General features: G+C 47.4%; 1 protein-coding gene across 1 annotated transcript; it reads right to left on the bottom strand.

Annotated features, from left to right (window-relative positions):
- Positions 1-21,903, bottom strand: LOC147245622 (sodium- and chloride-dependent GABA transporter 3-like). The gene is made up of 15 exons (XM_086186156.1): positions 21,441-21,903; positions 19,147-20,134; positions 17,230-17,364; positions 11,523-11,660; positions 9,951-10,056; positions 9,438-9,570; positions 8,686-8,820; positions 7,526-7,629; positions 6,014-6,138; positions 5,813-5,925; positions 5,381-5,518; positions 4,572-4,674; positions 1,163-1,263; positions 490-660; positions 1-365 (listed from the first exon to the last, which is right to left on the bottom strand). Exons 2-15 carry the CDS (start codon positions 19,274-19,276, stop codon positions 249-251), a joined length of 1,749 nt encoding a protein of 582 aa, XP_086042282.1. The 5' UTR covers positions 19,277-20,134; positions 21,441-21,903; the 3' UTR covers positions 1-248.
- Between the last annotated feature and the right edge of the window lie 3,538 nt (positions 21,904-25,441).

Below are 25,441 nucleotides of genomic sequence, written 5' to 3'. Positions count from 1 at the left end.
CAATAATATTTATATATTAAGACATTGATGCTTTAAGCTGAGCTGCACAATGATTCACAACGATACTTCTATAAGTTTTACTTGGGCTCCACACAGTGCACCACATGAACATCACATAACCACTCTTCCCATGTGTAAATGATACATGTAACTAGATAAAAGTCACATGGATAATTAAAACAATACAATTGAAAAAGACCACACTGCTCTTTTTTGCTGTTTCCAGGTAGACAAACTGGACTATTGACTCATGCACCTGCAGGGTCAGAGGCTGGCATTAGATTCATCTCTGTTTCATTGAGGTGTTCTTCATTTGACTCAGGGCCAATGGGGTGTCTAACAGGATGCCAGAGGACAAACACACGCTGTTGAGGACATAATAAACAAGTATTACAGAAGCATTATGTACCATGTATTATATACCACGAATGTTTTGATGAAAGATCACGAGTGAGTCAGAATAAAGAAAATCAAACAGGGTCCTCATACCTCCCTGAGGCTGCCCTCAGTCAGCCAGATCTTTCCAATCGCCCAAGTAGGTGCCGCAATAACAGAGGACAGAGCTATGGCCCAGCCTAGATAATGGACCCAGTCTGGGAACACATGTCCCCCTCTGGTTGTGAGGGCCTTGTGATCCAGAAAGGAGCAGATAAAACAAATCTTGAAGGAGAAAACAGAAAGCAAATTGTCAGTCCTGAGGACAGACAGGTTACATGAGCACCAGTAAGTCTCCAAACTTAATGGAACTCACCAACCGTTTGGGACATTTGCTAATTGTCAGATTTTTAGTGCCCACACAAGCTTACAGATCCCCAACAGAAAGGACGAGCAAAGAGGAGATTACCAGAAACAGATCAAATTTATTTTGCCAATTTTTTCAAATACGGTGAAAGGAAGTTGCTGTACACAGTGTTTACAAGGTGGTGTGCAATACAAGACGGACAAGACTGTCACTGAGTGACACAACAACACAACAACCACCACACAAGCTGTGTCCCCAGTCAGGGATCTGATGAAACCCTATGTGGAGTATCTCCTCTCTCCAGAGAGCTCCAGACCATCATAGTTAGCTTAGCTGCAATCAACGTTAGCAGGAGCCTTTAATGCAGGGTTTGTATGAGAAAACAGTCAAAGATGACATCATGAGTGATGGTGAACTCACCATGCAGATCAGCGGGGTGAAATAACGCCAGCACAGGCTGAAAAGAAACCACGGTCTGTGTCCGGTCATTTCTTCAACTGCATCACACATCTGTTCAGCTCCTGCAGTAAAACCACAACTAGTTAGCAACTAATTACCAACCTGCTGGTGGAGAAGATTCCTCAGGTTGATGAAGTGACCTGTCACTCATGTAGTGAACACAGACATGGCTCTGATTAGTACATAGATACAAAACTGGGAACAGCTGGAAAACTTTGAGACGAGCCAAAGTATCACTGATTGCAACAATGGATAAACAAAAGATTTATATTTAAGACAGCTGAGAAGCACCACTCGCTAGAGCTCCCACCGTCACCATGCAGAAGACATGTTTCCTTGTTGTTGAGTGCAGACGCAACGTCTGTGTCCAGGGGCCTCATGTATCAATACTTGCATGGATCTCATTCTAAAAAACTGTGGTCGCAAGAATCGCTAAAGTTGTGTACGCACAAAAAACTCTGGATGTATCAAGATGTGCAAGCGCCGGAATCCACGCACGTTTCCCAATCAGCGTGGAATTGAGCGCAGATGTCGGAGGACCGGGCCCGCCCCCGTTACGCCCACCTATAAATACTCAAATTCATTTAAATAGGGTCTCCGCTGTCGGCGCTCGCAAAACAAAGCCAAAGAAAAAGAGGTTCACGGCGTGGAGCTGGAGGTGCTGGTAAGAGAGGTGGAGGAGAGACGGCAGATTCTGTTGGTCAGCCTGTCCAGTGGTGTCAGGATGAACAATGAACGTTGATGGTGGATAAGAAGTGAGAGGGTGAACGAGGTGGGTTCAGAGCAACGCACCCCCACGAGATGAAAACAGTGGTGGGACCTGTTATTGGCTAAAGTTCCCTTCTCGTCAGCAGTGTTGTTGATCATCATGTTTATACATCTAAACCTCTTCTACTGATGGAAAGAACGAGTCGCTACGTGTTTGAGGTTTGATGACGACGGTAGCAAAGTGTTGGCTCCTCCTTTACTGAACATCAAAGTGATACAAAGCTCAGTTTTCCTCTCTAAACCTGCGCCAGCATCACTACGTCATCAGCTTGCACCACTGCTGGCGCTCTGAAAGATTTCCTCTCTGTTTCTAATGCATGTCTGCAATTCTAACTTCCTCAACAATGCAAGCTAAATGTAGGACTAAATTCAACACTGCACAATCACTAAATGAACAACTACAATCATCAACTGGCTTCAATCTAAATTTAAATAACAACATGGAAAATGGCACTAACAGGACCTCAAGGTGGAGGTCAAGCGGCGTGCAGCTGCCCTCCGGAGGAGTGCCAGCCAGACAGGTGGGGGTCAGGGAGAGGGGCAGCTGACGGAGTTTGAGCAGCAGGTGGCAGCAGTCATCGGCAGCACCTCTGTGGGGGGGGGATTGTCGCCACCACCCACGCTGACTCCGAGAGCCTGGAGGGTCAGTGGCACCTCCATTTCTTAGCAACATTTCCACCTGCTTTACCACAGACGTAAAGGCAACAAATACACAGAATCAGACATTAAATAAACCAACATGTTTAATAGAAATTGATCCATCAGTCATGCCGCTGACGTGCAGCACCCCCGCCGGCTCCCGCGCCACCCCGTCCGCCAGCTCAGAGTCATACGCCAGGACCAGCGGCATTCGGGCCAGCCCATCCCCCAGCCCATGCACCAGCACCAGGCCGACAAGTGGCGGACGGTCCTCCAGCCCACCAATAAGTATCAATATGTGCGAGCGCCGGAACCCACACACGTTTCCTTGATACATCTGGATTTTCTGTGCGTACGCAACTTTCGTGATTCTTGCGACCGCAGTTTTTTAGTATGAGATCCATGCAAGCATTGATACATGAGGCCCCTGAACCGGTACTGAGACGTGGCTGAATGAAGCTCGACTTTCTTTTCTACATCACATACTAAGGACACTCCCCCTTTTATTTATGTCTTATTTGGACACACACACACACACACACACACACACACACACAGAATGACTCATTTTATTTTATTCATATTCTATCTGAGGGCGGCCCGGTGGAGCAGTGGTCGTCACTGTGGCCCCCCAGGAAGAAGGTTGTGGGTGGAGCCCCGGCTGCAGCACGGGTCTTTCTGGGTGAGTCTCCATGTTCTCCCTGTTCCTGCTGGGTTCTCTCTGGTACTCCAGCTTCCTCCACAGTCCAAAGACATCAAGAGGGGACCAGGTTAATCCAGACTCTAAATTGACCGTAGGCGTGGCTGGGAGAGCCAATGGTTGTCTGTCTATATGTGTTGGCCCTGCCATGGACTGGTGACTGGTCCAGGGGGAAGGATGCTGGGCTAGGCTCCACCCCCACCACCCTGAACAGGAGAAGAGGGAGAACATGGATGGAGGGATGGATGGATGGAGGGGTGGATGGATATTCTATCCGAAAGTCTTCTGTCCTCAGGATAATGTGTGATATTGAGTGTAACGTGTCTGGCAGTGAAACTGAACTAGCAGTAACAAGTCAGTCAGCATCAAGTCAGTGGCAGTAGAAGATCATGCTTGATGTTGTCAGGGTTCCTCATGTTTTTTTCCTTTTGTTTTCCCTCCGTGTGTGTGTGTGTGTGTGTGTGTGTGTGTGTGTGTGTGTTTCTCCCTGCCTGTTTGATCTGTGTTTGTGTGTCTGGAGTTGGGATGGGGCTGGAGATCCTTCAAGCCTTCATCTGTTACTCATCACATTCCTGCATCTGATCAGCCAATCACGTCACCTTTTCACCCTGCTCTACTAAAGACTGGCTCATTCCTCCACTCATCACCAGATAGTCCATAAACCCAGCGTGGTCCTAAGCCTGGCTCCTAGATTTATGTTTTTAATCGCTGCAAGTATTTCTGTGTTCACCCTCCCTCTACTCCATGTCCAGATCTCTGGGATTCCCCCATCAGATTCACCTTCCCAGCTGTCTTCCCTCAACTCGGCTCCAGCTCCTCCTCTCCGCTGCAGTCTGCTCTCCACCCTCTTGACTCTGTCTCCCTGTGACCCTTAACCAACCTCTGTGCTGTCACCCCAGTGACTCAACCCTCTCTGGGAACTTCACTTGGCTTCCAAATAGCCATTCATTGGAACCTTGACAGATGTGGTCCCAGTTTGTGCATTCTTGCTTTATGGTGTTGTTTCTGTGTCAGACCTACGATTCAATGCCAGGAGCACTTGCACTGATTCAGACTGTTCATCAAAACTCCAGTGTTACTTTACAAAAGAGACCACCTACTCCCAAAAGGTTCAAGAATGCCTTTCAGTTTACTTTTGGTATGTGTTTTCAGCATCCTCTGACTTGGCTGTTATGAGATTAAAGCTACATACCCTCCTATCTGCCAACATCATCCATTCACAGCTAGATAATGAAAATGTAAACTCTCATAAAAATCACTTACCAAAGGCCCAGCCAACTGCCACACACTGGACCAGACAAATGAATAATACACATGCTCCACTGAAACCATAACGGTCAACCACTTGGAACTGGTAGATTCCACCCTGGACAACAAACAACAGTTACGTGAACATAGTGCCACTTTTAATAGAGACCTGAGTTGATTTTACAGTAAATGCTGTAACCTGCAGCGTAGGTACGCGTCACCACATACTCTACACCAGAGGCTGAGGAGCACTTCTTTGGTGACACAAACAGCTGTGAGCGATTGGCCTTTTAATGTAACGTCCTCCAGTGTCTTCAGTGCTGGGTCATAGTCCAACTCCCCACTAGTGACCGAGAACTGAAGAAACTTTTGCCTGAGAGGAGGAACATCTTGAAGGAAACAACAGTCCAGTTGACTCTGACACAGCACTTCAGAGGTATCCTGACCTGGATTTGAATCTTCACTGACACATTTCCTCCTCTGTGTTTCCACATGCTCAATTCCATGACATGGGCTCCAATTAAAAACAGTGTGCTTCATTTCAGGCGCCATAGTTAGAAGCACACAGAGAAACTCAACACAGTGGCATTGAAGTCCCACTAGTGTTTCTGAGGTGTAATGGCCAGACCATCACCAGAAGAATAAATGTTCATCTACATGTTTGTCATGTCTGTGTGGCATAGACCCAACGCAAAACTATGAACCAAACTCTTTGGGGCTCGATTTTCCGTGGAACAATGATTGAAAGAAAGTGAATTTTTATCCTTAAACTGGTGGGTTTGGAGAGGCTAGTAATTATGGGTAAGTGTGCACCTGTCTAGTACCTGAGTGGTGAGAGAAATCTGAATGATGAAGCAGGCGGAGCAGAAGAAGAGGAGGAAGATTTCTCGGCGCCAGGGTCTGCGCATTTGCCTGGGAAACATGTCCATCACCGATGCTGTGATAGTCTCCAGAGTAACAAACTATTACGCAAACACACACACACAAAATTGTGTTAATTTCCAGTTCTTTGTTGTTATTCTGGAGTTGCACTACCAGGAATATGGGCTAACGGTCAGTGGCAAGCCTCCCTACAGGAGGGACCCATTTCACCTGCTAATATCTGTGACCTAAATGTCTGTCACAATCAACGCTCATAATCAGAGAGAGATAAGTTTCCAACTTTCTAACTCCTCCCCCTTCCTGTTTCCATGACGCTGGTGGCGGTAGAACCAGAACAGAGAAAAGTTGAATCAGATTATCAGAACTGGTCTTACCACTGAGTCCAGTCCCAGCAGAAGGAGCATGATGAAGAAACAGGCAGCCCACAGCTGAGGCAGCGGCATCATGGCGACAGCCTGAGGAAACGCAATGAAGGCCAGACCAGGACCTGAGAGGACAAACAGGAGCATTCCAGTTTTGGGTTGCTGAATGCAGTCAGTCAGATTCCACAGACAGCTTTGGTGTCTCAATGGTACCTGAGTCAACCACCAAGTGGATAGGAATCCCCTGTTTGTGGGCCATGAAGCCCAGAGCTGAGAAGACCACAAAGCCGGCAACAAAGCTGGTGGCACTGTTGAGCAGACACAACCAGAGACTGTCCCTGCAGACACACACAGACAATGGACTCCAGTGTGTCCTCACTCAGGCACTAACGCCATTCTTTCCCCTGAGTCTTCAGATTGTAAGAGAAACAGTGATGACAAATGAGTAGAACTGCTTTACCCAAGTAAACCTTAAAACATACAACAGTACCATGGATCAAGGTGGCACCAATTATGTGGTGCATCAGGGTATTAATGTAAGAATTTAGATACTGAAATTACACAAATTAAAATTATTTAATTCAGGTGGATTTTATTTGCACTGAATCCCCCTTTATTTGTTTCAAGCATGCTTGAACAACTGGAATGCATCTGCAGATAGAATGATGATAGCATGTGAAGTGGAAGTAGGGCCACTGTTAGATTAATTTAGGATTTTTGCTTCATACCACAAAACATATATGACAGGTAGATTCTTCCCCTGAAGAACAGTCCTGTTACTTAAATAACTGCAGAATCAGACACTAAGTTTGTCAGAGAAAAGGACAACAACCCAATGATCAAGTGCAGGCTATGTATCGTGAAGCTGCAGGAACTAATTAACGAGAAGAGGTGAGCAAGCTTTGGATTTCTCTGGATCTGCTTTGAAAATGTAGTAACATGTAAAAAAGTAGTGAGAAGTGAGGAGGCTCAAGGAAGTATCTTGTCAAAGAGTTGCAGCCTCTCATCAGTGGAATCATCAGCTTCTGCTTGTCAGCAAAATTCCTGACCCTACCAGTTTTGTGGTTACCTTCAGTTGCCATGGATACCAGGCTGTAAACATTCCCATCCATCATGGTAAATTCGTAGGTAGTGTGTTATAGGCAACTAGACCTTCTCAGTTTTCTTGAAGTTGTTTCGTCTCTCAACCAAGAGGCTTCTTCAGCTCTATTTTGCTGGTGTGGAGTTGCAGGCTCTTCAGACTCTGGGTGGGTGTGACCCTCTAACCAAGTCATTGTCGTATGTGAGCTCAGGGTTTCAGAGTCCGGAGGTCATATGAGAGCTGTTGGCTGAACTGGTTTTCATGTCGTTTGTTAGTGGGTTGTTGATTGAACTGGTATCTATATGGGTTGTTGGGGCCAGGGCGATCAAAGTGTGAATGGGAGTTAAGTTTCTTCAGAATGGTGCTCAGGATTGCAGGTAGAGGAGGTTGGTAGAGGTAATGATGACCTCTGGGCTGAAAGATGAAACAACTTCAAGGGAAATGAAACAGTCCAGTTGCCTAAGACACAGCACCGAAGTGACACAATGACCTGGATAACTGAGAACTGTCACCAACATCATTGTGAACCAATTCGAAAACTCAGTGTTGAGGATGAGATTTGTTAAGTGTAGCATCTTGAAGAAGAAAAAAAAAACAGAATGGAGATGTTCCATCATTGAAGGAATCACTGATCACAGCCTTACCTGAAACAGTTGTTCTTTTTTTTATTGAAGCTGCTCAGAGTGATTAGCGCTCCTGATCCACTACTATAGGAGTAGAGAACCTGAGCACACGCTTCCATCCACACCTGTGAAAGAACAGCAAAGAACAGTGACTCATGTGCAGTACTGTTTCATCTACATCCTTGTTTTTAAACTTCTTTACCCTCATCACCAATAATATGGTTCAAAAGGAAAAACTACACTTTAAAGGACAAATTATATGGCAAATGTGAATAAGTCACCATTTGCCCAATTTGAACAAGGACTTTGTGACCAACTAAGTTGATGTTCCACTTTTCAAACTCACAGTTCTCATTCAGAATGAGGCCTTCATCCACTATCTTCTAGAGGACATGTCGTCTTTGTTTCCAGCTGTTCCGTCCACATACTAACATAGCCTCATAACATGCCCTTGAAACTCAAATATCTGAGACAGATCAGGTTAACTCCTCAGTGGCCTGCAGTGCAAAAGCGCAATTACTTGACAAGGCATGAAGGTCTTGAGGGGTTCATCCATCAATTCTCATCACCACTCATCCTGTACAAAGTCACAGGGAGCTGGGGCCAATCCCAGCTCTCACTGGGCAAGGTGCAGCTTACACACTGGACAGGTTGCCATCAAAGAGCTGACACACAGCATCCACACCTACAGGCAACTTAGGGTCTCCACCTAACCTAACTTTCATGGTTGTGGTCAGTGGAAGGAAGCTGGAGCACCCAGAGAACCTTCACAGGTGAGGGTAGAACATGAAAACTCCACACTGAAAGGCCCCAGCCTGCCATGAGACTCTGTTTCTAGTTCTGGATCATTGATCCTGGATCTTAGTTAGGAGGGGGTTCTGGCTTTGATGACCTATAGGTTGATTACCCTAGACTACCACAGCTCCTTTTGTTCTTTTAGGCCGGACCTCCAAACTCCCTTAATTAGCTTGAGTACTGCATGATCTCATTTTTTTCTCAGTGAATGCACATCTGGTGGGAAAGTGACTCTGAGTTGGTGTCCTCATTTTTATGTTGCCGGTCACTAAAAGAGCCATTTGCTTCTGTTGAGACTGTAACAGTGTGGTAGAAGTACTTTGAGCAAAAGAACAAAAGAATAAGGCATGAAAACAACATGAAATGATTCGTCAGCAGTGTGTCACCTGAAGGTCTGCCAGGCGAGAGGGATCTGGATACAGGTAGTAGACCATGCCTTGCCAGGCTCCTGGCAGCGTCAGCCCCCTGACCAGCAGGATGGCCAGCATCACATAGGGGAACAGCGCCGTGAAGTACACCACCTGAAATGTCAGCTCTCATTCAGCACGTTGGCCACATGGAGCACAATCCCAGGTGATGGTTGTGTCTTTGAACTGCTCCGTATGTTAGAGGATGCTTCTGTAACGCCGTCCTCTGGCTTGAGTTCACGAGTGGTTTCACCCACTTTACTGTTCATACTTAGAGATTCTAAAATGGGACGTGAAGCCCAGCTGTGGTCTGAATGACACAAGGGATTATTCATTTGTTCATGTAATCCCTCAAAGAAGACTCTGGGATCACTTGGGTGAGGTCTCATCAGACAAGCCTTCCAACCCAATCAGGACTTCTATTGGGTTTTTGATGTTTTTAAGTGTCGTAATAAATGAGTGTTGATTTGCCGTGAAGTGTTTAAAAACATGTATTTAATAATGACAGGACATTAGTGTAAGATTACAATAGGCCTAAAGAGTTCATGGCTGAAAATTTTAGACATACCCAGTAGACACTAGCTTGGATTCGTTAAATCACAGAGGAAAACAGAGAGATTTGCAAAATGGAAGAATTAATCGGAAAAAAACCTTTAATCTGAGATCATGTTAGTTGAACTATAACCATTCTGGGATTGATCCAGAATCCTTAGACCAGCATGTTCACAGACCTTTCCAGTGGAGTGGACTCCTTTCCAGATACTGAAGTAGCAGGTCAGCCAGGAAACCAGGAGACACAAGACCAGCTCCCACTTCACCGTCCCCACCTCCTCTATTCCCCCAGACATGGACAACAATTCTCTCCTTTATGGGACATCAGACAGACAACAATAGTCACATGCAAAACTAGAAATACATCCTGGGAGCACTGACCTCCACCAAGGTCCATGAACACCTGGGATTTGCTTCAAAATCAAAGGAAAACAGTTTCTGATCAGATATTCAACATGAGGACCTCCAGGCAGAGTGCTGTCCAGGCCAATGTAGTACATTTTTATAAAGTTGTTACAAAAATAAAGGTTCCTGGTCCTGCTCCACCCCACCCACCAACTGTCATCCAAATTAGCCTGGTAGATTTGGCGTACTGCTGCTCTGACAGACGGATGATCAACAGAATTTACTTCATGCATGGAGCCATTTCTGTCTGGCTGAAACATCAGTAGCTTCACACAACACTGACTTACTCCCAGAACTCAGAGACAGAAGACGCGGTGAGATTTCCAGATGTCCAGTTGACTGTCAGGCTGTGTTGAGCAGTCCAGTTAGCAGAGGTGAGCTCCACACAGCTTTCTGTTGGTAACAAGATTAATCACTATGTTGCTCACTGGCTGGGAGGACGTCCACGAGCTGGGAGGACGTCCACGAGCTCTCCTCACCCCCCCCCCCCCCAAGCAGCCTCTGCTATGGTCTCCTGGTGTCTGTTGCATTGCAGACTTTGGATGTTTTAACTTCCACTCTCCACCATTCTTGGGTTGGGGGAGTGTCAAGGAGGGAAAGTCATCTTTGGACGTCTGTGTCCAACAACATTCTTTGATTGACAGCACACAGAGTCTCTGTCGCCACATTACCACAGCTGAAATATCAGAAGAAGATATCAAGCTAATAACAACCTGCACAACAAAAAGCCCATTATGAGGAGCTTCTCAACATAGAAGATAGATATTTCCTCATGCCGAGTGCAGACGCAACTTCTATATGTCCAGGAATTACTTCTCTCATTCCAGTTTGTTCACTGTTCAGGATTTATTCCTCCATCAACCTGCTTCTGTTTGGAGAATAACAAATAAATAGAGAGCTGTAGGTCACAGTAAGACTGAATAAAGCTCGACTTTTGTTTTCTACGTAAGACTGAACATCAGACTGCTGACCGATTAAAAAAAGAGCAGGTGCTTTTATTAAAAGGAGCAGTAAACACTGCATCACCCCAATATCCAGAGACACATTGTCAGTTCATTTAAACATGAATAAAAAAACCAAAACCAAAACCATCATCTGGCCAGTACATGCATAACATCCCCCTTTTATGTTGGTGAAGGTTCTGAGTCATCCAGGTCATGGTTGTCTAAAAGTTCGGTGTAGGCACAGGACTTCATTTGGTGTAGAAGTACCTGGATTTCCTCATCTTCCTTCAGAACTGAAGAAGCCTCTTGGATAGGAAGCGAAAATCATTTACACCAAAAGAAATCCAGTTGCCTACACCAACACTTACAGTAGACTCCCCCTTTTATTTCTGTGGTACGCAGGCATGCACAAACACACACACGCACACACACAGACACCACCATCATCATCAGTCACGCAGGGTCAAGAATGACTGTCCTCCCACTAACATACATCAATCCCAAAACTCACGAAAAGCTAAACAATAACTGGAACTGGTGAAAAACAATCATCATCAACTTCAATTTACAGTGCGGAAACATGTTCAGGTCCTATTCATTTCCGGGTTAAGCCCCGCCCACTCAGGGTAGTTGCACAGGTACCGATAATGGTGTACTTGCTCTTCCCTATGTTACAGTGCCATCTAGGGTATAATGGTGGTAGTACAACATAAACAGCCTGGCCAGCTCGCATCCTGAACTTGATGTTTTTGTCACCATAAAATGTTGTTTTTGCACTCTTTCCTTTGACTCACTAAAGCTGTTTCTATGTTGTTTAACGTCCTTGCCTGACACTTTGTCCTCATCTCACGTGAACATTCTACATTGTATCCTGATGAATGTACTGTCCATCCGTCCACCTGTGGTCACACTAACCTGTGTTCCAGGGGTTGTTGCAGGTGGCCCAGGGCAGAGGGTCCCTGAAACAGTGAATAAGATAGAGGAGGGACCAGGCCAGGATAATGATGTAGGATCTTCCATACAGCTGCGTTATCAACATGGAGTAACCAACCCCTAGAGGTAGAAAAGGTTCAAAATACCTCAGATTAACTTATGACATGTAAAGCTTAGATGATACTACCAGTACTGCATGAAGACACAATGCGAGTCATCAAGGTTTATCCAAACTGGGACAGGAGAACTGTTTGATACACACTACCAGTCAAAAGTTTGGACTCACCTTCCCATTTAATGGTTTGTCTTTATTTTCATGACTGTTTACATTGTGGGCTCTCACTGAAGGTATCAAAACTATGACTGAACACATCTGGAACTATGCAGTAAACAAAAATGTCAAATAACTCAAACATGTTTTATATTCTAGAGTCTTCTAAACAGACTCCCTTTGCTTTGATTCCTGCTCCGCACATGCTTGGCGTTCTCTAAACGAGCTTCTTGAGGTCATCGTGACTGACAAGGATGACTGGAGGCCAGGTCACCTGGGCCGCCCTCCATCACTCTCTTTCTTGGTCAAGTAGCCCTCACACAGCCTGGAGGTGCGTTTGGGTTGTCGTCCTGCTGACACATCAATGATGGTCCAACTAAACACAGACAGGATGGATTGGCGTGTTGCTGCAGGACGCTGTGGTAGCCATGTTGGTTCACTGGGCCTTCAGTTTGAATAAATCCCCACCAGTGTCACCAGTAAACCCCCCCACCATCGCACCTCCTCCTCCATGCTTCACGGTGGGAACCATGCATGTAGAGACGTCCCTCCACCTTTTCTGTGTCCCACAAAGACATGGCGGGTGGAACCAAAGCTCTCAAATGTGGACTTTTCAGACCAAAGCCCAGATGTCCTCTGGTCTCATGTCCACTCCTTGTGGTTCTGGTCAAAACAAACCTCCTCTGCTGGTTGCTTCTCCTTCGTTGTGGTTTCGTGGACGGCCGTTAGGTCCCGACCGGCCCCCCAGTTTCCTTTCTCTTACTTTCTTTTGTTTGTTGGTAGGGCCAGAAGAGTGTAGGAGATATAGGGACATGACTAAACAAAAGGGTATAAGTGGAGGTAGGAAAGGAGCAGGGGGAAAGGAGGGGGGTGGGTCTGTGGAGAGCCTGGTTCAGAAGAGGGCTGAGGAGAGCACAGGTGGAAGGAAGCTGAGGAGCAATAGACAGGTAGGACAGGGACAGGAAGAGCATAAGAGGAAGAAGACAGAAAGTGAGAGTGAGTCATCGGAGGATATGCAAAGTGACGATGAGGGGAGAGGAGGTAGGGAGGATGAGTGCTTGAATGTAGTGGTGAGGTTTGTTGAGGCGGGTGGTGTGAGCAAGAAGAATCTGTTCAGATTGACTGGGGCACTGAATGATTGGCTAGGGGAAATTAAATTTGCAGGGGTTCTGGGGGATGGGAACTTACTGGTGGGGTGCACGAACCTGGGGCAGGTGGAGAAAGCGGTACAAGAAGGGCATGGAAGGAAGATAATGGGGTGCACAGTGGAGAGGGTAGTGCAGGTGGAGGTGAAGAGGATAGCAGGATGGGGTTGTAGAGGGCTGATTACAGGCATTCCAATGGAGGAGGGGGAGGAGGAGATAAAGGAGAGGATAGACACTAAGGGAGGTCCAAGGGTGGTGAAGGTGACAAGGATGAAGAGGGGCCAACAGAGAGAGATTAGTGAGACGGTGGTGGTGGAGTTTGAGGGTGAAGTTCTTCCAGCTCAGGTATTTCTGGGGTGTATGTATTTTTTGTGAGGGCCTTCATTCCCCTGCCACTGAGATGTTTTAATTGTCAGTCTTTTGGGCATACTGAACAGGGCTGTAAGGGGATGAGGAGGTGTCCACGGTGCGCAGTGGAGCACAAGTTTGGGGAGTGTCCTGAGGATGCCCAGCCTCGATGCTGTAGCTGTGGGGGTCGCGCATAGTGTAGCTTTTGGAGGATGTCAGGTGATGAAGCGGGAGGTGGAGGTCCAGAGAGTGAGGGTGTTAAGGAAGGCGACGTAAGCTGAGGTGGTGAAGGTGGTCAGGCAGAGGGAGGAAGGGCAGGGTGCAGTAGGAGGGTCGGGAGCAGTGGGGGGGGCAGGCTTGGGAGGGAGGGAAGGTGTAGTAGGGCAGACGGTTGGGGGAAGGGTACAGCCAGGCATGGAGGGTCGTGAGAACAGGAGTGGGGGGCTGAGATGTCAGTGTAGGGAGAAGGGGTGGGTGGCTAGTGAGCAGGTTGTAGCGTTCGTGGCGGCAGCTATTACCTCCACTATGGAGGTTTCTTCAAAGACCGAGAGGATTAAGATCATAGTGAGACAAGCTGGGTGCCTGTTAGGGATGGAGGAAGTGAGTTTTGAGAAGGTCATGGCCAGGATAGTTGAAGGGAGTAGATCAGAGGCAGGGAAGGGTGGACACACTTGAGTATGGTCGTGATCCTTCAGTGGAATGCGAGGAGCTTGTTAGCAAACGGTCAGGAGTTCAAGGTCTACTTAGAGGGAATAGGGGTGCAACCAGATGTGGTGTGTGTTCAGGAAACATGGCTTAAGTCTGGGTTGGATTTTGTGGTGCAGGGGTATGTAATTGTTAGGCTCGATAGGAGGTGGGGGAGGAGGGTGTGCTACACTGGTTAGGAGGGGTGTGTCATTTAGGGAGCTAGATAGAGGGGTAGAACAGGAGTACATAGTGATGGAGGTTTGGGAGGGGGGGGTTGTCATAGTTAATTACCCCTGTGTCAGATTAGAGGTAGAAAAGTTAGTCAGTATCCAGAGGGAGGGGTGGCAGAGGGTAGTGTGGTGCGCAGATTTTAATGCTCATAGTGTAGTGTGGGGTGGAGGGCATACAGATGGTAATGGGAGGACGGTAGAGGAATTAATGGAGGTTAGGGCACTAGTATGTATGAATGATGGTAGGGGGACAAAGATAGATGTCAGGACACGGAATGAGTCAGCTTTAGATCTAACACTGGTGTCAAGCGGCTTGGCAGGGGTAAGCAGATGGGAGGTGCTGAATGGGTCGACTGTAGGGAGTGATCATTATCCCATGTTCTGTTCGGTGGGTAAGAGGGTGCAAGTAGTGTCAGGTGAGAGGGTGGAGAGGTGGGTGTTTGGTAAAGCTGATTGGGGGGTGTTTCAGGAAGTGGTGGAGGAGAAGGTGGCTGAGCTAGATATGGAGGGGAGTGTAGATGAGGTAAATGATAGGCTGACATCAGCAATAATTGTAGGGCTCACAACAGGTGTATGGGAAGTGTGTATGGGGGATGGGAGAAGGTGTATACAGATGGATCGAGGGTGGAGTCTGGGGAGACAGGGCTTGGGGTGGCAGTAACGGAGAGGCGGATAGGGCTTAGTAGGCGCACGACAGATGGGTTGGGGGTTTACACAGTGGAGATGGTAGCGGTGCTGGTGGCACTGAGGTGGGTGGAGTGTACGCAGGTGGGGAGGGTGGTGGTCTGTTCAGATTCAGCAGCAGTCCAAACTAGCATCAGGTCATTTCACTCGGGTAGTCGTCAGGATGTTCTGTATCAGGTTCTTCAGGCAGCCACTAGGATAGTTCAGCGGGGGGGGTCAGGTTAGGTTTTTATGGGTGCCAGCACATGTGGGGGTGGAGGGGAATGAGAAGGCAGATGAGTTGGCAAAGGGGGCGTTGGTGAAGGGGACGGTGGAGATGAATGTGAGGGTGAGTAGGGCTGAGGTGAAGGTGATAGTGAGGGAGAGGGTGATGGACGAGTGGCAGGGAAGGTGAGACAGAGAAAAGAAGGGTAGGCACTTGTATAGGGTTCAGAGGAGTGTGCGGGCTAGAGTGTGTAGGGGTGGACGTGGGCAGAGGAGGGAGGAAGTAGTGAAGGTGAGGCTGAGGCTGGGACACTGTGGGCTGAACGGGACTTTGAAGGTGTTAGGGAAGCACGACACAGGGCTGTGTGAGGGCTGTGGTGAGGAAGAATCGGTAGAGCACGTACTTCTGAGGTGTGGCAGGTATGAGGTGGAGAGGAGGGTGATGAAGGACAGGTGGAGGAACATGGGGAGGGGTGAGATAAGTCTGGAGGGAGTTCTGGGGATGGAGGATAGGGAGAGTGTTAGGGTTCTATTCGAATATTTGAGGGGTACAGGACTGTATGATAGGATTTAGGTTTAGGGGTTATGTGTAGGATTTAGAGGTAGGATTTATGTGTAGGGGTTAGATGTAGGGAAAGTTGGTGTTCTGCGGTGTGACAGAAGAGGGCGGTAATGCTCCAGCCAGTTGGCTGCCAACCGCCGTGAAACCCCAGTAAGAAGAAGAGAGAAGAAGACGATCTGCAGCAGTTCAAACCGAGCATCAGAATGGGGAGGAAAGGTGATTCAAGTGACTTTGAAAGCAGCACGGTTGTTGGTGCCAGACGGGATGGTCTGAGTATTTCAGAAACTGCTGATCTACTGGGATTTTCTGGCACAACCATCTCTAGGGTTTACAGGGAACGGTCCGAAAAAGAGAAAATATCCAGTGAGCTGCAGTTCTGTGGGCAAAAATGCCTTGTTGATGCCAGAGGTCAGAGGAGGATGGCCAGACTGGTCCGAGCTGATAGAAAGGCAACAGGAACTCAAATAACAACTTGTTACAACCAAGGTATGCAGAAGAGCATCTGAACGCACAACACGTCGAACCTTGAGGCAGACGGGCTACAGCAGCAGAAGACCACTCCGGGTGCCACTCCTGTCAGCTAAGAACAGAAAACTGAGGCTACAACTTGCACAGGCTCACCAAAATTGGACAACAGAAGACTGGAAAAAGGTTGCCTGGTCTGTGACATTCGGATGGTGGGGTCAGAATTTGGCATCAACAACATGAAAGCATGGATCCATCCTGCCTTGGATCAAGGGTTCAGGCTGGTGGTGGCGCTGTAATGGTGTGGGGGATATTTTCTTGGCACACTTTGGGCCACTTAGTACCAACTGAGCATCGTTGCAACGCCACAGCCTGCCTGAGTATTGTTGCTCACCATGTTCATCCCTTGATGACCACAGTGGACCCATCTTCTGATGGCGACTTCCAGCAGGATAACGCGCCATGTCATGAAGCTCGAATCAACTCAGACTGGTTTCTTGAACATGACAATGAGGTGACTGTCCTCCAACGGCCTCCACAGTCACCAGATCTCAATCCAATAGAGCACCTTTGGGATGTGGTGGAACGGGAGATTCGCGTGACGGATGTGCAGCTGACAAATCTGCAGCAACTGTGTGATGCTATCATGTCAATATGGACCAAACTCTCTGAGGAATGTTTCCAGCACCTTGTTGAATCTGTGCCATGAATGGTTAAAGCAGTTCTGAAGGCAAACGGGAGTCCAACCCAGTACTAGCAAGGTGTACCTGATAAAGTGGCCAGTGAGTGACACACACACACACACACACGTCTATAGATAGATAGATAGATATAGAGAGATAGAGTACAAATACTGATAGCAGGCAACAAGAAGACGGACGTTTGTTGAGTTATATTGTAAGAGGCTCTGTCATAGATTATCTGGTAAAACTACAAAGAACCAGCACTGTGCAGGAGAAGACGTGGAAGTTTTCAAAAGGCTTTTGTCTAAAACTGGAAGCAGAGGTTAGTGGCACTGGACTCATCTTCAGTGTGTCTTCAGTTGGAACGGTACAAAAACAGACAGTATACGGTCATCTTCACCAGGGGTTACCTTGCGCCAGAGGGCAGAGCTTCCTCCAGCAGGTGATGGGGCCCTCCTGAGTGTGCTGACCAATCACAGTCTCTAACAGGAACATCGGCACACCGCACAGCACAGCAAAGAAACAGTAAGGCAACAGGAAGACACCTGCACACACAAACACACACCTGAGTACTGCAGCACAGACATGGCATGCAAACACTTCATGACAGTTGAAGTTGATCCAGAGCAGCTGAGGACCTGAAGAAGTGAGACAGCAGCAGCAGCACAGGCAAGTCAGTGGTGGGAAACAACCTGGGCCAACCCACAGCTTAGGAAGATAAACGGGACCACAACTGTCAGAACAGAACAAGCTACCTGAACAGACCACTACAGAATCTGACCAAGAACTGATGACAGAGTAGACAAACTGCAGACACAGGTGGGAGAACTGTAAACAATTTCAACAAATAACACCTACGTAATTCCCTGTTTAGCCACACCCACTTTCGGTTTATGTTCCACTCATTTTTGGGTTCAGCCCAAACACCTCAGAGTAAAGGTGCAGATAAAGATAATAAAGCTGTTATTATGCTCCCAATGAATATGAGTTTTCTTGACTCCCTTTCATTTGTGCAGCACTCATGACGAAAGAGCAGCTTCTCCTCTTGCCCTCAACACACTGCCTGTGTTTTTTTGCTCACACACACACAGACAAACACACACACACACACACACTCACACAGGTGGTTTTAGGGTTCTTCTCAGTGTGAATGCACACATGTGCACCGCTGTTCTCTGCAGGCATGAGTCATGTTTTCTCTCCAATCTTTACCTTCTTCAACTGTGGTTTTCTTGATGCCTCCCAGCGTTTTATGTTGTGGTGCTAAACCAAAGTTTCCAGTTTCTATGAGACAAAGTAGACAATTCTCCATGTCACTGATTTATCTTGGTCACATGGTCTTGGATTACAGTTACCTGTGTCCAGACAGGTGTCCTCAAGTCAAATTGATGATGGTGATGATGAAGATTATTACGATGACACCGTTTGGTGAGACCAGGCTGCAGTCCCTCCAAAATGTCCTCCTTTGTTTCAGTTATAATCAGTACTTCTACACACGAGCACAGACATTTGATTTGTAACATTTCTCTCCAGTGTAGGACAGCTTGGAGGAACATGCTAGAACCACTGGGACATTTTGCCATCACTAAATGGGTAAAACCTGCACTTCCTGTTTCACACTCACTTCACCTGAAAGCAACTGCTGCTGGTACATTCATGCAGCATTTTTGTTGAATTTGTTTTTACTAACTGTATTCAAACTTTAAGTACATATTGACCTTGATTCCTAATTGGCTGAGAATTAAATCCAATGGTAGAATATTTCCCAAAGCTGTTTACTTTTAAGATTAATCAATATCTCAGTCAATAAACAGAACATGTGAGGTCTCCAGTAGCCATCAGGATAGAACAGTGAGGGTGTTAGCGTCCACTATTTGAACAGAGTGATGATCCAGTAATGGTGATGTTACTGGTTCCAGAGACAGAGTCCCAGTATGGTGAGGAAGACTCTGAACTCCAGGCTGCTCCTGGTGAGCTGGTTGGCCACTAGCATGGCAGCGTCCCCCATCAGCGAGTGAATGATGGAACACATCAAAGTGCTGCTAAGGACACGTGGGACTTGATGAATCCAGGATTTAGCCAGAGACGCTGCTGCAGACATGAAGCCCATCTCCTGTATATACTGAGTCCACATGGGCACCATGTTGACCATGAACACACTCCAACTGCTGCAGGGGTCAAATCCCTCCCTTCTAATGAATGTAAAACTGTTTGTAACAGACGTAACAGAGAAACTAAGAACAGATGGTAACTTTTACCTGTAGTCAGCTCATGTGGGTTTTCATGAAATCGTCTCATTAGTGAGTTCCGTGTGTGCTGCAGCTCACCTCCTCCGTTCTTATAGCACAGGTAGGGGAACCTCCACACGTTCCCCAGGCCCACCACATTGCCTGCTGCTGCCAGAATATACTCCCTCTTCTTGCTCCAGTGTTGCCTCTTTTCCACTTTGCTCTCCATGTCTGTTCCCTCCTCCGTCCTCTGATCAGTCGTCGCTTCTCACCTCTGTCAGCCTGATATGTGTCTGTGTTTGGCCCCGGGGCACCGCTGGAGCTCCAAGTGCAGCGTATTCAGCGTTGACTGGTACAATACCTGGAGGGAGACTCGTGCCACAGTTGCTGTGAAATAGGGTTGCTCTTTCTCTGTCACCTATGAACCCATTCTCTATAGAACCGTTGTTTGTGTGTACAGGGAACAAAAAAGCTCTCATTCATGTCCTCAGATCTGATCACATGGACACTTTACAGATGGGGATGGATGTGGAAACTCTGAACCAGTTTGGTACTGGTACCAACATGTCTGGGGAAATTAAGTCAGTTGCAGTTACTCCCATTGTACAACAATCGGATAGAAAACGAACTATGTTAAAGAAGGAACAAAAATTAAAAAAAGAGAGTCCTGGAGTGGCTGATTTCTGGAGAACTGCTTGTAATTGTCCCTCATCCTGTCCAGACTGAGTCCAGTCTCCCCAGCAGTTTCATTTCTCAATGATGGTTCCATATTAACTTTAACTATCCAACCAAGACACCTGGAGGCTGCCATTATAGCTGCCAAAAGGCTTGTAGCTTGCAGGTGGAAGTCTCCTCCCTCCAGACCAAACAGAGGTGGTTAGTAGACTTCATCGATACTGCCAGCATCCAGCAGTGGGCAGCGAACAGGCAGCAGGAAAATCAGACCATGTTTCATGCTGGAATCCAACTACTCGTGGGTCCTCAATATAGGAGAATATGTGTGCTTCTTCCATGGGGGCCTGTGGGATGGACATTCTACTTCTCTGGTACTGTATGTTTAACTGCCACCACTCCCTTGTATTGTTTCCTGCAACAAGAAAAAAAAAGGATCAGGAAAAAATCAATGTCAGAACCAAAGAGGCTGAGCTCTGCTCTGTGAGCTGTCCTATGTTGCCCTCTGGTGTTCTGAGACAGACATGACAGGCAACAGAAGAACTGTCAGACATGACACTCCTCTCATAGCAGCAGAAAATAGTTAGCTTACAGTTAGCTTAGCTAGGCCCTCCAAAACATGATAAAAGTAAGGTTGGTCACAGGCCAACAATTTCTTAAAACATTCAATGGTGGGCCAGAACATCAGGGTGTGACATTGGTAAAATACTATCAAGAGTTAAAGTTGTGTTCTCTGCAGATTCAATGAATGGCTAAAAATGTGACTGTCCATGTAAGGTATAAATACTATAACTGGCTCCCCATGATTTATGCCTCTGTGACAGACGGGAGGTGCTTGACATTTTCTGTTCCGCTGACTTGAATGGAAAAACTCCAAATGAACATAAAACACAGATCAGATCAAAGGTCTCACACATACCTTGATATTTCCAGATTAAATAACAAGGGGGCCAGGCTTTGTTTGTTATTTTTCAAAGAAAAGTAGGTGTGGTTATCAGGCAGGAGGTGGAACATCTCATTTAAGCTCTTGCTGTTAGTGCCTCCTGTTTTATTTTGAAGTTGTCTTGTCATTTCAGTTGCTGCCTTCATTTACCTCACCTGCTCTGACTTTCTCATCAAGCCCCCCCACGCTTAGCCTGCCCTCTGTTCCCAGCTCCTCGCTGGATTGTCCTTGTTTCTTTGGTGGATGTTGCTCTCCAGGGTCATTGCGATGGTTTTTGTCTTTGTGGTCCTCACCCAGTTTTGTCTTAAGGACTTCTGGGTTTTGCCTGTTTTCACTTTGTTGTTTGCCGGCCTGACCTGGCCAGCTGGTCAAGTATCTAATCTTCCCTTTTCCTCCAAGATTCTGGAGAAAGACAGGTGAGTTTTATTAGGGTGTCACCAAACCCCAACCACAGTTCTGTCCTGACTCTGTCCAAGTAGAGCAGGTCCAGCACCTCCCTCCTTCAATGAACCTCCACCCAACAATTCTCCATCAGCAAGCACATCCTGCAACAGCAGCCAGGAGAACCTTCCTTTACCAGCAGGAAGGTGGAGCCTCTGTGCTGGTCTGAGTGGCTGGCTGTTGCACTCACTACAAGTAGAGGTACTAGTACCAGTTGTGGGAGCATTAATATCGGCATGGTGATGGCACTGGCTTCAGAAGTAATAGTTTAAAGCTCATCGTGCTGAGGTTGATTGCTCAGTCAGCTGGTAGTTGTTACCATTGGTAGCTAACTTACTGTTATTGTTGTTATTGTTTCTTGTAGGTCGTACGTCTCCCCGTCTCCCGTCCATCTCTGCCTGTCTTTCTAGTTCCATCTTGTTCATGTCCCCCTTCCCTCTGTCTCTCTTTGTCTCTTCTTCTCTTTTCAGTCTCTCCCTCCAGCCCGTCAAAGCAGACGTCAGGTCCCGTTGGGTCTGGGTCTGGGTCTTCTCCACCTTCCTGCCTGAGGTTTTCATCACCACTGTCGCTGCCATACTGCTCATGGGGAGGTGTTGAGTGTTGTAAAGATTCACCAATTTTCCTTACAATTTAATTTTTCCACTTCCTTTTCCATCACCTGACTTCCTGCCGTAACCCTAACCCTTTTCCTTCTCACTGATTGGTTTGCTGGTTCACACTTCATTAGCTTGATTTATTTCCCCTGTGCACTCCAGTATCAGCAGTAACGGCATGCTGTCCGTTACTGCTTTTCCTCCTTGATTTCCTCTGGATGAGCGCTGATTTCCTCCAGCTGCGTTGCGGTCAGCGTGTGACCTCACTTCCTGTTTGTTCATTGCTGAACGTAGTGCTTTGCTTGCTGTGCTAAAGTGTGATCATCCCCACTAATTCCTTATTCGTTGACTAATTACCTTCCCAAACTACATATCTATTTGCTTTATTTGGCCTCAGTTTAAAGACCGTCCGTCTTATCACGACAGCCTTTGTTTTTGTAAACTCTCCACTCTAGGCTAGCGATGGCTTCCCTCTCTCGCTCTCCTCTCTCCTGCTCAGTGGGCCACGGTTCAGTTCCTCCTCAGCCTCCTGTAGTGATACTGATAAGTGCGTTAAATGTAGTTTGTTTGTAGTGTTGGAGGCGAGGCTTAGCGAGGTTGAATTGGACCTGTGGCGGCTCCGCACCGATGGATCCAATCAATTAGCCGCTAGAGATAGCCAGTCCCTGTAAGCTGGTGCGGACCGCCTTAGCTTAGCCCCAACTAGTGCTCCCCCGGCAGCTCCCGAGCAGCCGGGAAACCAGGGCGGCTGGGTGACTGTCCGAAGGAAGCATAGTCCGAAGCAGAAGCCTGCTGTCCGTGACAAACCACCGCTTCACGTCTCTAACAGGTTCTCCCCACTCAGCGACACACCCGCCGAGAAATCTACTCTGGTAATTGGAAGTTCCCTTCTGAGAAACGTGAAATTAGTGAAGTGCGTTCCAGGGGCCAGAGGGCCGACTACGCCAGTCGGAGGTCACAAAGGTCGGTGTGTACATTTGCGAAGACGATGTTGGACCCTGTAGTGTCTCTGGACCCCTGCCTAACCGGACCAGCGACGACATGTTTAGCTGCATGTCGTCGTTCAACCGCTGGCTGTCGAGGTGGCGTCCAGCAAACCAAGTGGGCTTCATAGACAATTGGAAAACTTTCTGGGGGAGACCTGGTCTGATGAGGAGGGACGGCATCAATCCCACGTTGGACGGAGCTGCTCTCATTTCCAGAAATATGGCCCAGTTTATATCAGAACCAGAACCCTAAGAACCCAGAGTTCAGGCCAGGAAGCAGAGCTGCCGTCTTACACGCTTCTCTGCGCGTCCACTAGGGGGCAGTTACCCACCCACACCCCCATAGAGACTGTGTCTGTCCCCCGACCACATCAGTTTACTCATTCCAGTTCTACTGTAGAGGAGTCAATCAGAAAAACCTGATCAAAGTTAACACAACCACTAAATTAACTCAAAAGAATATCAAAATTAGATGTGGACTTTTAAATATCAGATCTCTGATGTCAAAAACTTAATTGGTTAATGAATTGATATCTGACAGTTGTGTTGACCTGCTGAGTCTCACTGAAGCCTGGCTGGTGAGGATGAGGATGCTCGTCTGAATGAATCCACTCCTCCAGTCACATTAACACTCACATTCCTCCAGGCTCTGGCCCAGGAGGTGGCGCTGCTGCCATTGTTGACACCAGTTTAGTAATAAATCCCAAACCCAAAACAAGTTTCCATTTATCTGAAAGCCTGATTCTCAGTTTGTCTCCTCCAGCCTGGAAACTCTCCAGCCTCTCTGACTGATTATTGAGTACCGCCCTCTTGGTCCTGATTCTGGATTCTGATCTGAATCCTCAGAGTTTATATCAGTTTAGTTCTAAATCAGATCAAGTCATGATTGGAGGTGACCTCAATATTCATGAGGATGTTGATAACAGCAGTCTGGTGCTGCATTTCTCTCTCTTCTAGATTCAACTGGTGTCCATCAGTCTGTCCATGAACCCCCTCACTGTCACAACCACCCTCGACCTCCACCTAACATGTGGAACTGAAGCTGAACATCTGGTTGTGTTTCCACAGAACGCTTTTATCAGACCACCAATCAATCACATTTGAATTTGGACTGATCAACTACACTCCACTCAGGAAAACGGTGGTTTCCAGATGTTTGTCTGATCAGGCCACACCTGGATTTAAGGAAGTGGTCCCATTGGCGCTTCAGGTTTTTGGATTCATCATAGCACAGAAACAGAACTAGTCAAAGGTACCAGTGACCTCCTACTGGTACCAGATGAGGGACTGGTCTCTGTGCTGGTCTGATTAGATCTCAGTGCAGCTTTGATACCATTGACCACCATATCCTTCTACAGAGACTGGAACCTGTCACTGGTATTGAAGGAACCACACTAAACTGGTTCAGGTCATATTTACTAGGTCATCTCAGTCGGTACCAGTTAATGATGGTTCCACTGAGACACTACAGTCAGTTCTGGTGTTCCACAAGGGTCTGTGCTTGGACCACTCCTCTTCACCCTGTACCTGCTTCCTCCAGGTCACATGATCAGGAAACACTCCATTAATGTTCACTGCTATGCAGACGACACTCAGCTGAACTCTTCAATGATCCACATGGAACAAACCAGCTGACTAAACTGGAGGCCTGTCTGAAGGACAGGAAAACATGGAGGACCCATCATTTCCTTTATTAAACTCTGATAAACTGAAGTTCTTGTGCTGGGCCCAAACACCTGAGGACCACCTGATTTGATGAGACAGGTACCCTGGATGGCATCACCTTGGCCCCCAGCACCACCGTAGGAACCTAGGAGTTCTCTTTGACCAGGATCCTTCAACTCCCACATTCAACAAATCTCCAGGACGCCTTCTTCCATCTCCGTAACATCGCTAAGATCAGACACATCCTGGCTCAAGAAGATGCAGAAAAACTAGTCCCTGCTTCTGTCACTTCCAGGCTGGATTACTGGACCTCCCTCCTACCAGGCTGGACTAATAAGTCCCTAAAGACTCTCCAGCTGGTCCAGAACGCTGCTGCCGCATGTTGACTAGAACTGGTAGCAGAGACCAGGTCTCTCCTGGACTGCTTCTCTGCATGGCTCCCTGTCAGATTCAGAACAGAATTTAAAATTCTTCTTCTACCATCAAAGTCCTCAACACTCAGGCTCCTTCATCCCTGACAGAGCTCCTAGTCCCCTATGATCCAGCTAGAACCCTTCACTCCCAGGATGCAGGGTTCCTGCTGGTTCCTAGAGTTCTAACAGTAGAATGGAGCCAGAACCGTCAGCTATCAGGCTCCGCTCCTGTGGAACCGTCTCCCAGTTTCAGTCCAGGACCCAGACCCCCTCTCTAGGTTTAAGAGCAGACTTAAGACCTCCTTGTTGATCAGGCTTATCGTCAGGACTGCTTAGGCTGGCCCTTAGATCTGCTGCTACAGGCTCAGACTGCTGGGATCTCCCATGATGCACTGGGCTTCTCTCTCCTCCTCCTGTCCTCATACGTGTTACTAACTCCTCTTCTTCTCCCCTCATCCCAGATCCTGGTGCTGCTGGAGGAGGCTCCAGACCTGAAGAGGCTCCAGCTGCCACCCGTAGCTCCACCTGCTCACGTCCCCGTCTGTCCATCAGTCTCTCCTCCTTTCTCTCTCTCTTTATCTCTGTCCCTCTCTTTCCTTCTGTCTCTCTGTCTTTCTCCATTCTCTGTCTTTGTCTCTGTCCTGCTCTCTCTCCGTCCCCACTGACCCTGGATCTGCTCCA

The sequence above is a fragment of the Aulostomus chinensis genome, chromosome 18 (genome assembly GCF_037954235.1).
Source record: "Aulostomus chinensis isolate RoL2024-O1b breed Wild chromosome 18, RoL_Achi_v1.0, whole genome shotgun sequence".
NCBI classification, from domain to species: domain Eukaryota; kingdom Metazoa; phylum Chordata; class Actinopteri; order Syngnathiformes; family Aulostomidae; genus Aulostomus; species Aulostomus chinensis.
Note: the sequence above shows the minus strand (reverse complement) of the source record. Positions and strands in the feature narration are given on the sequence as shown.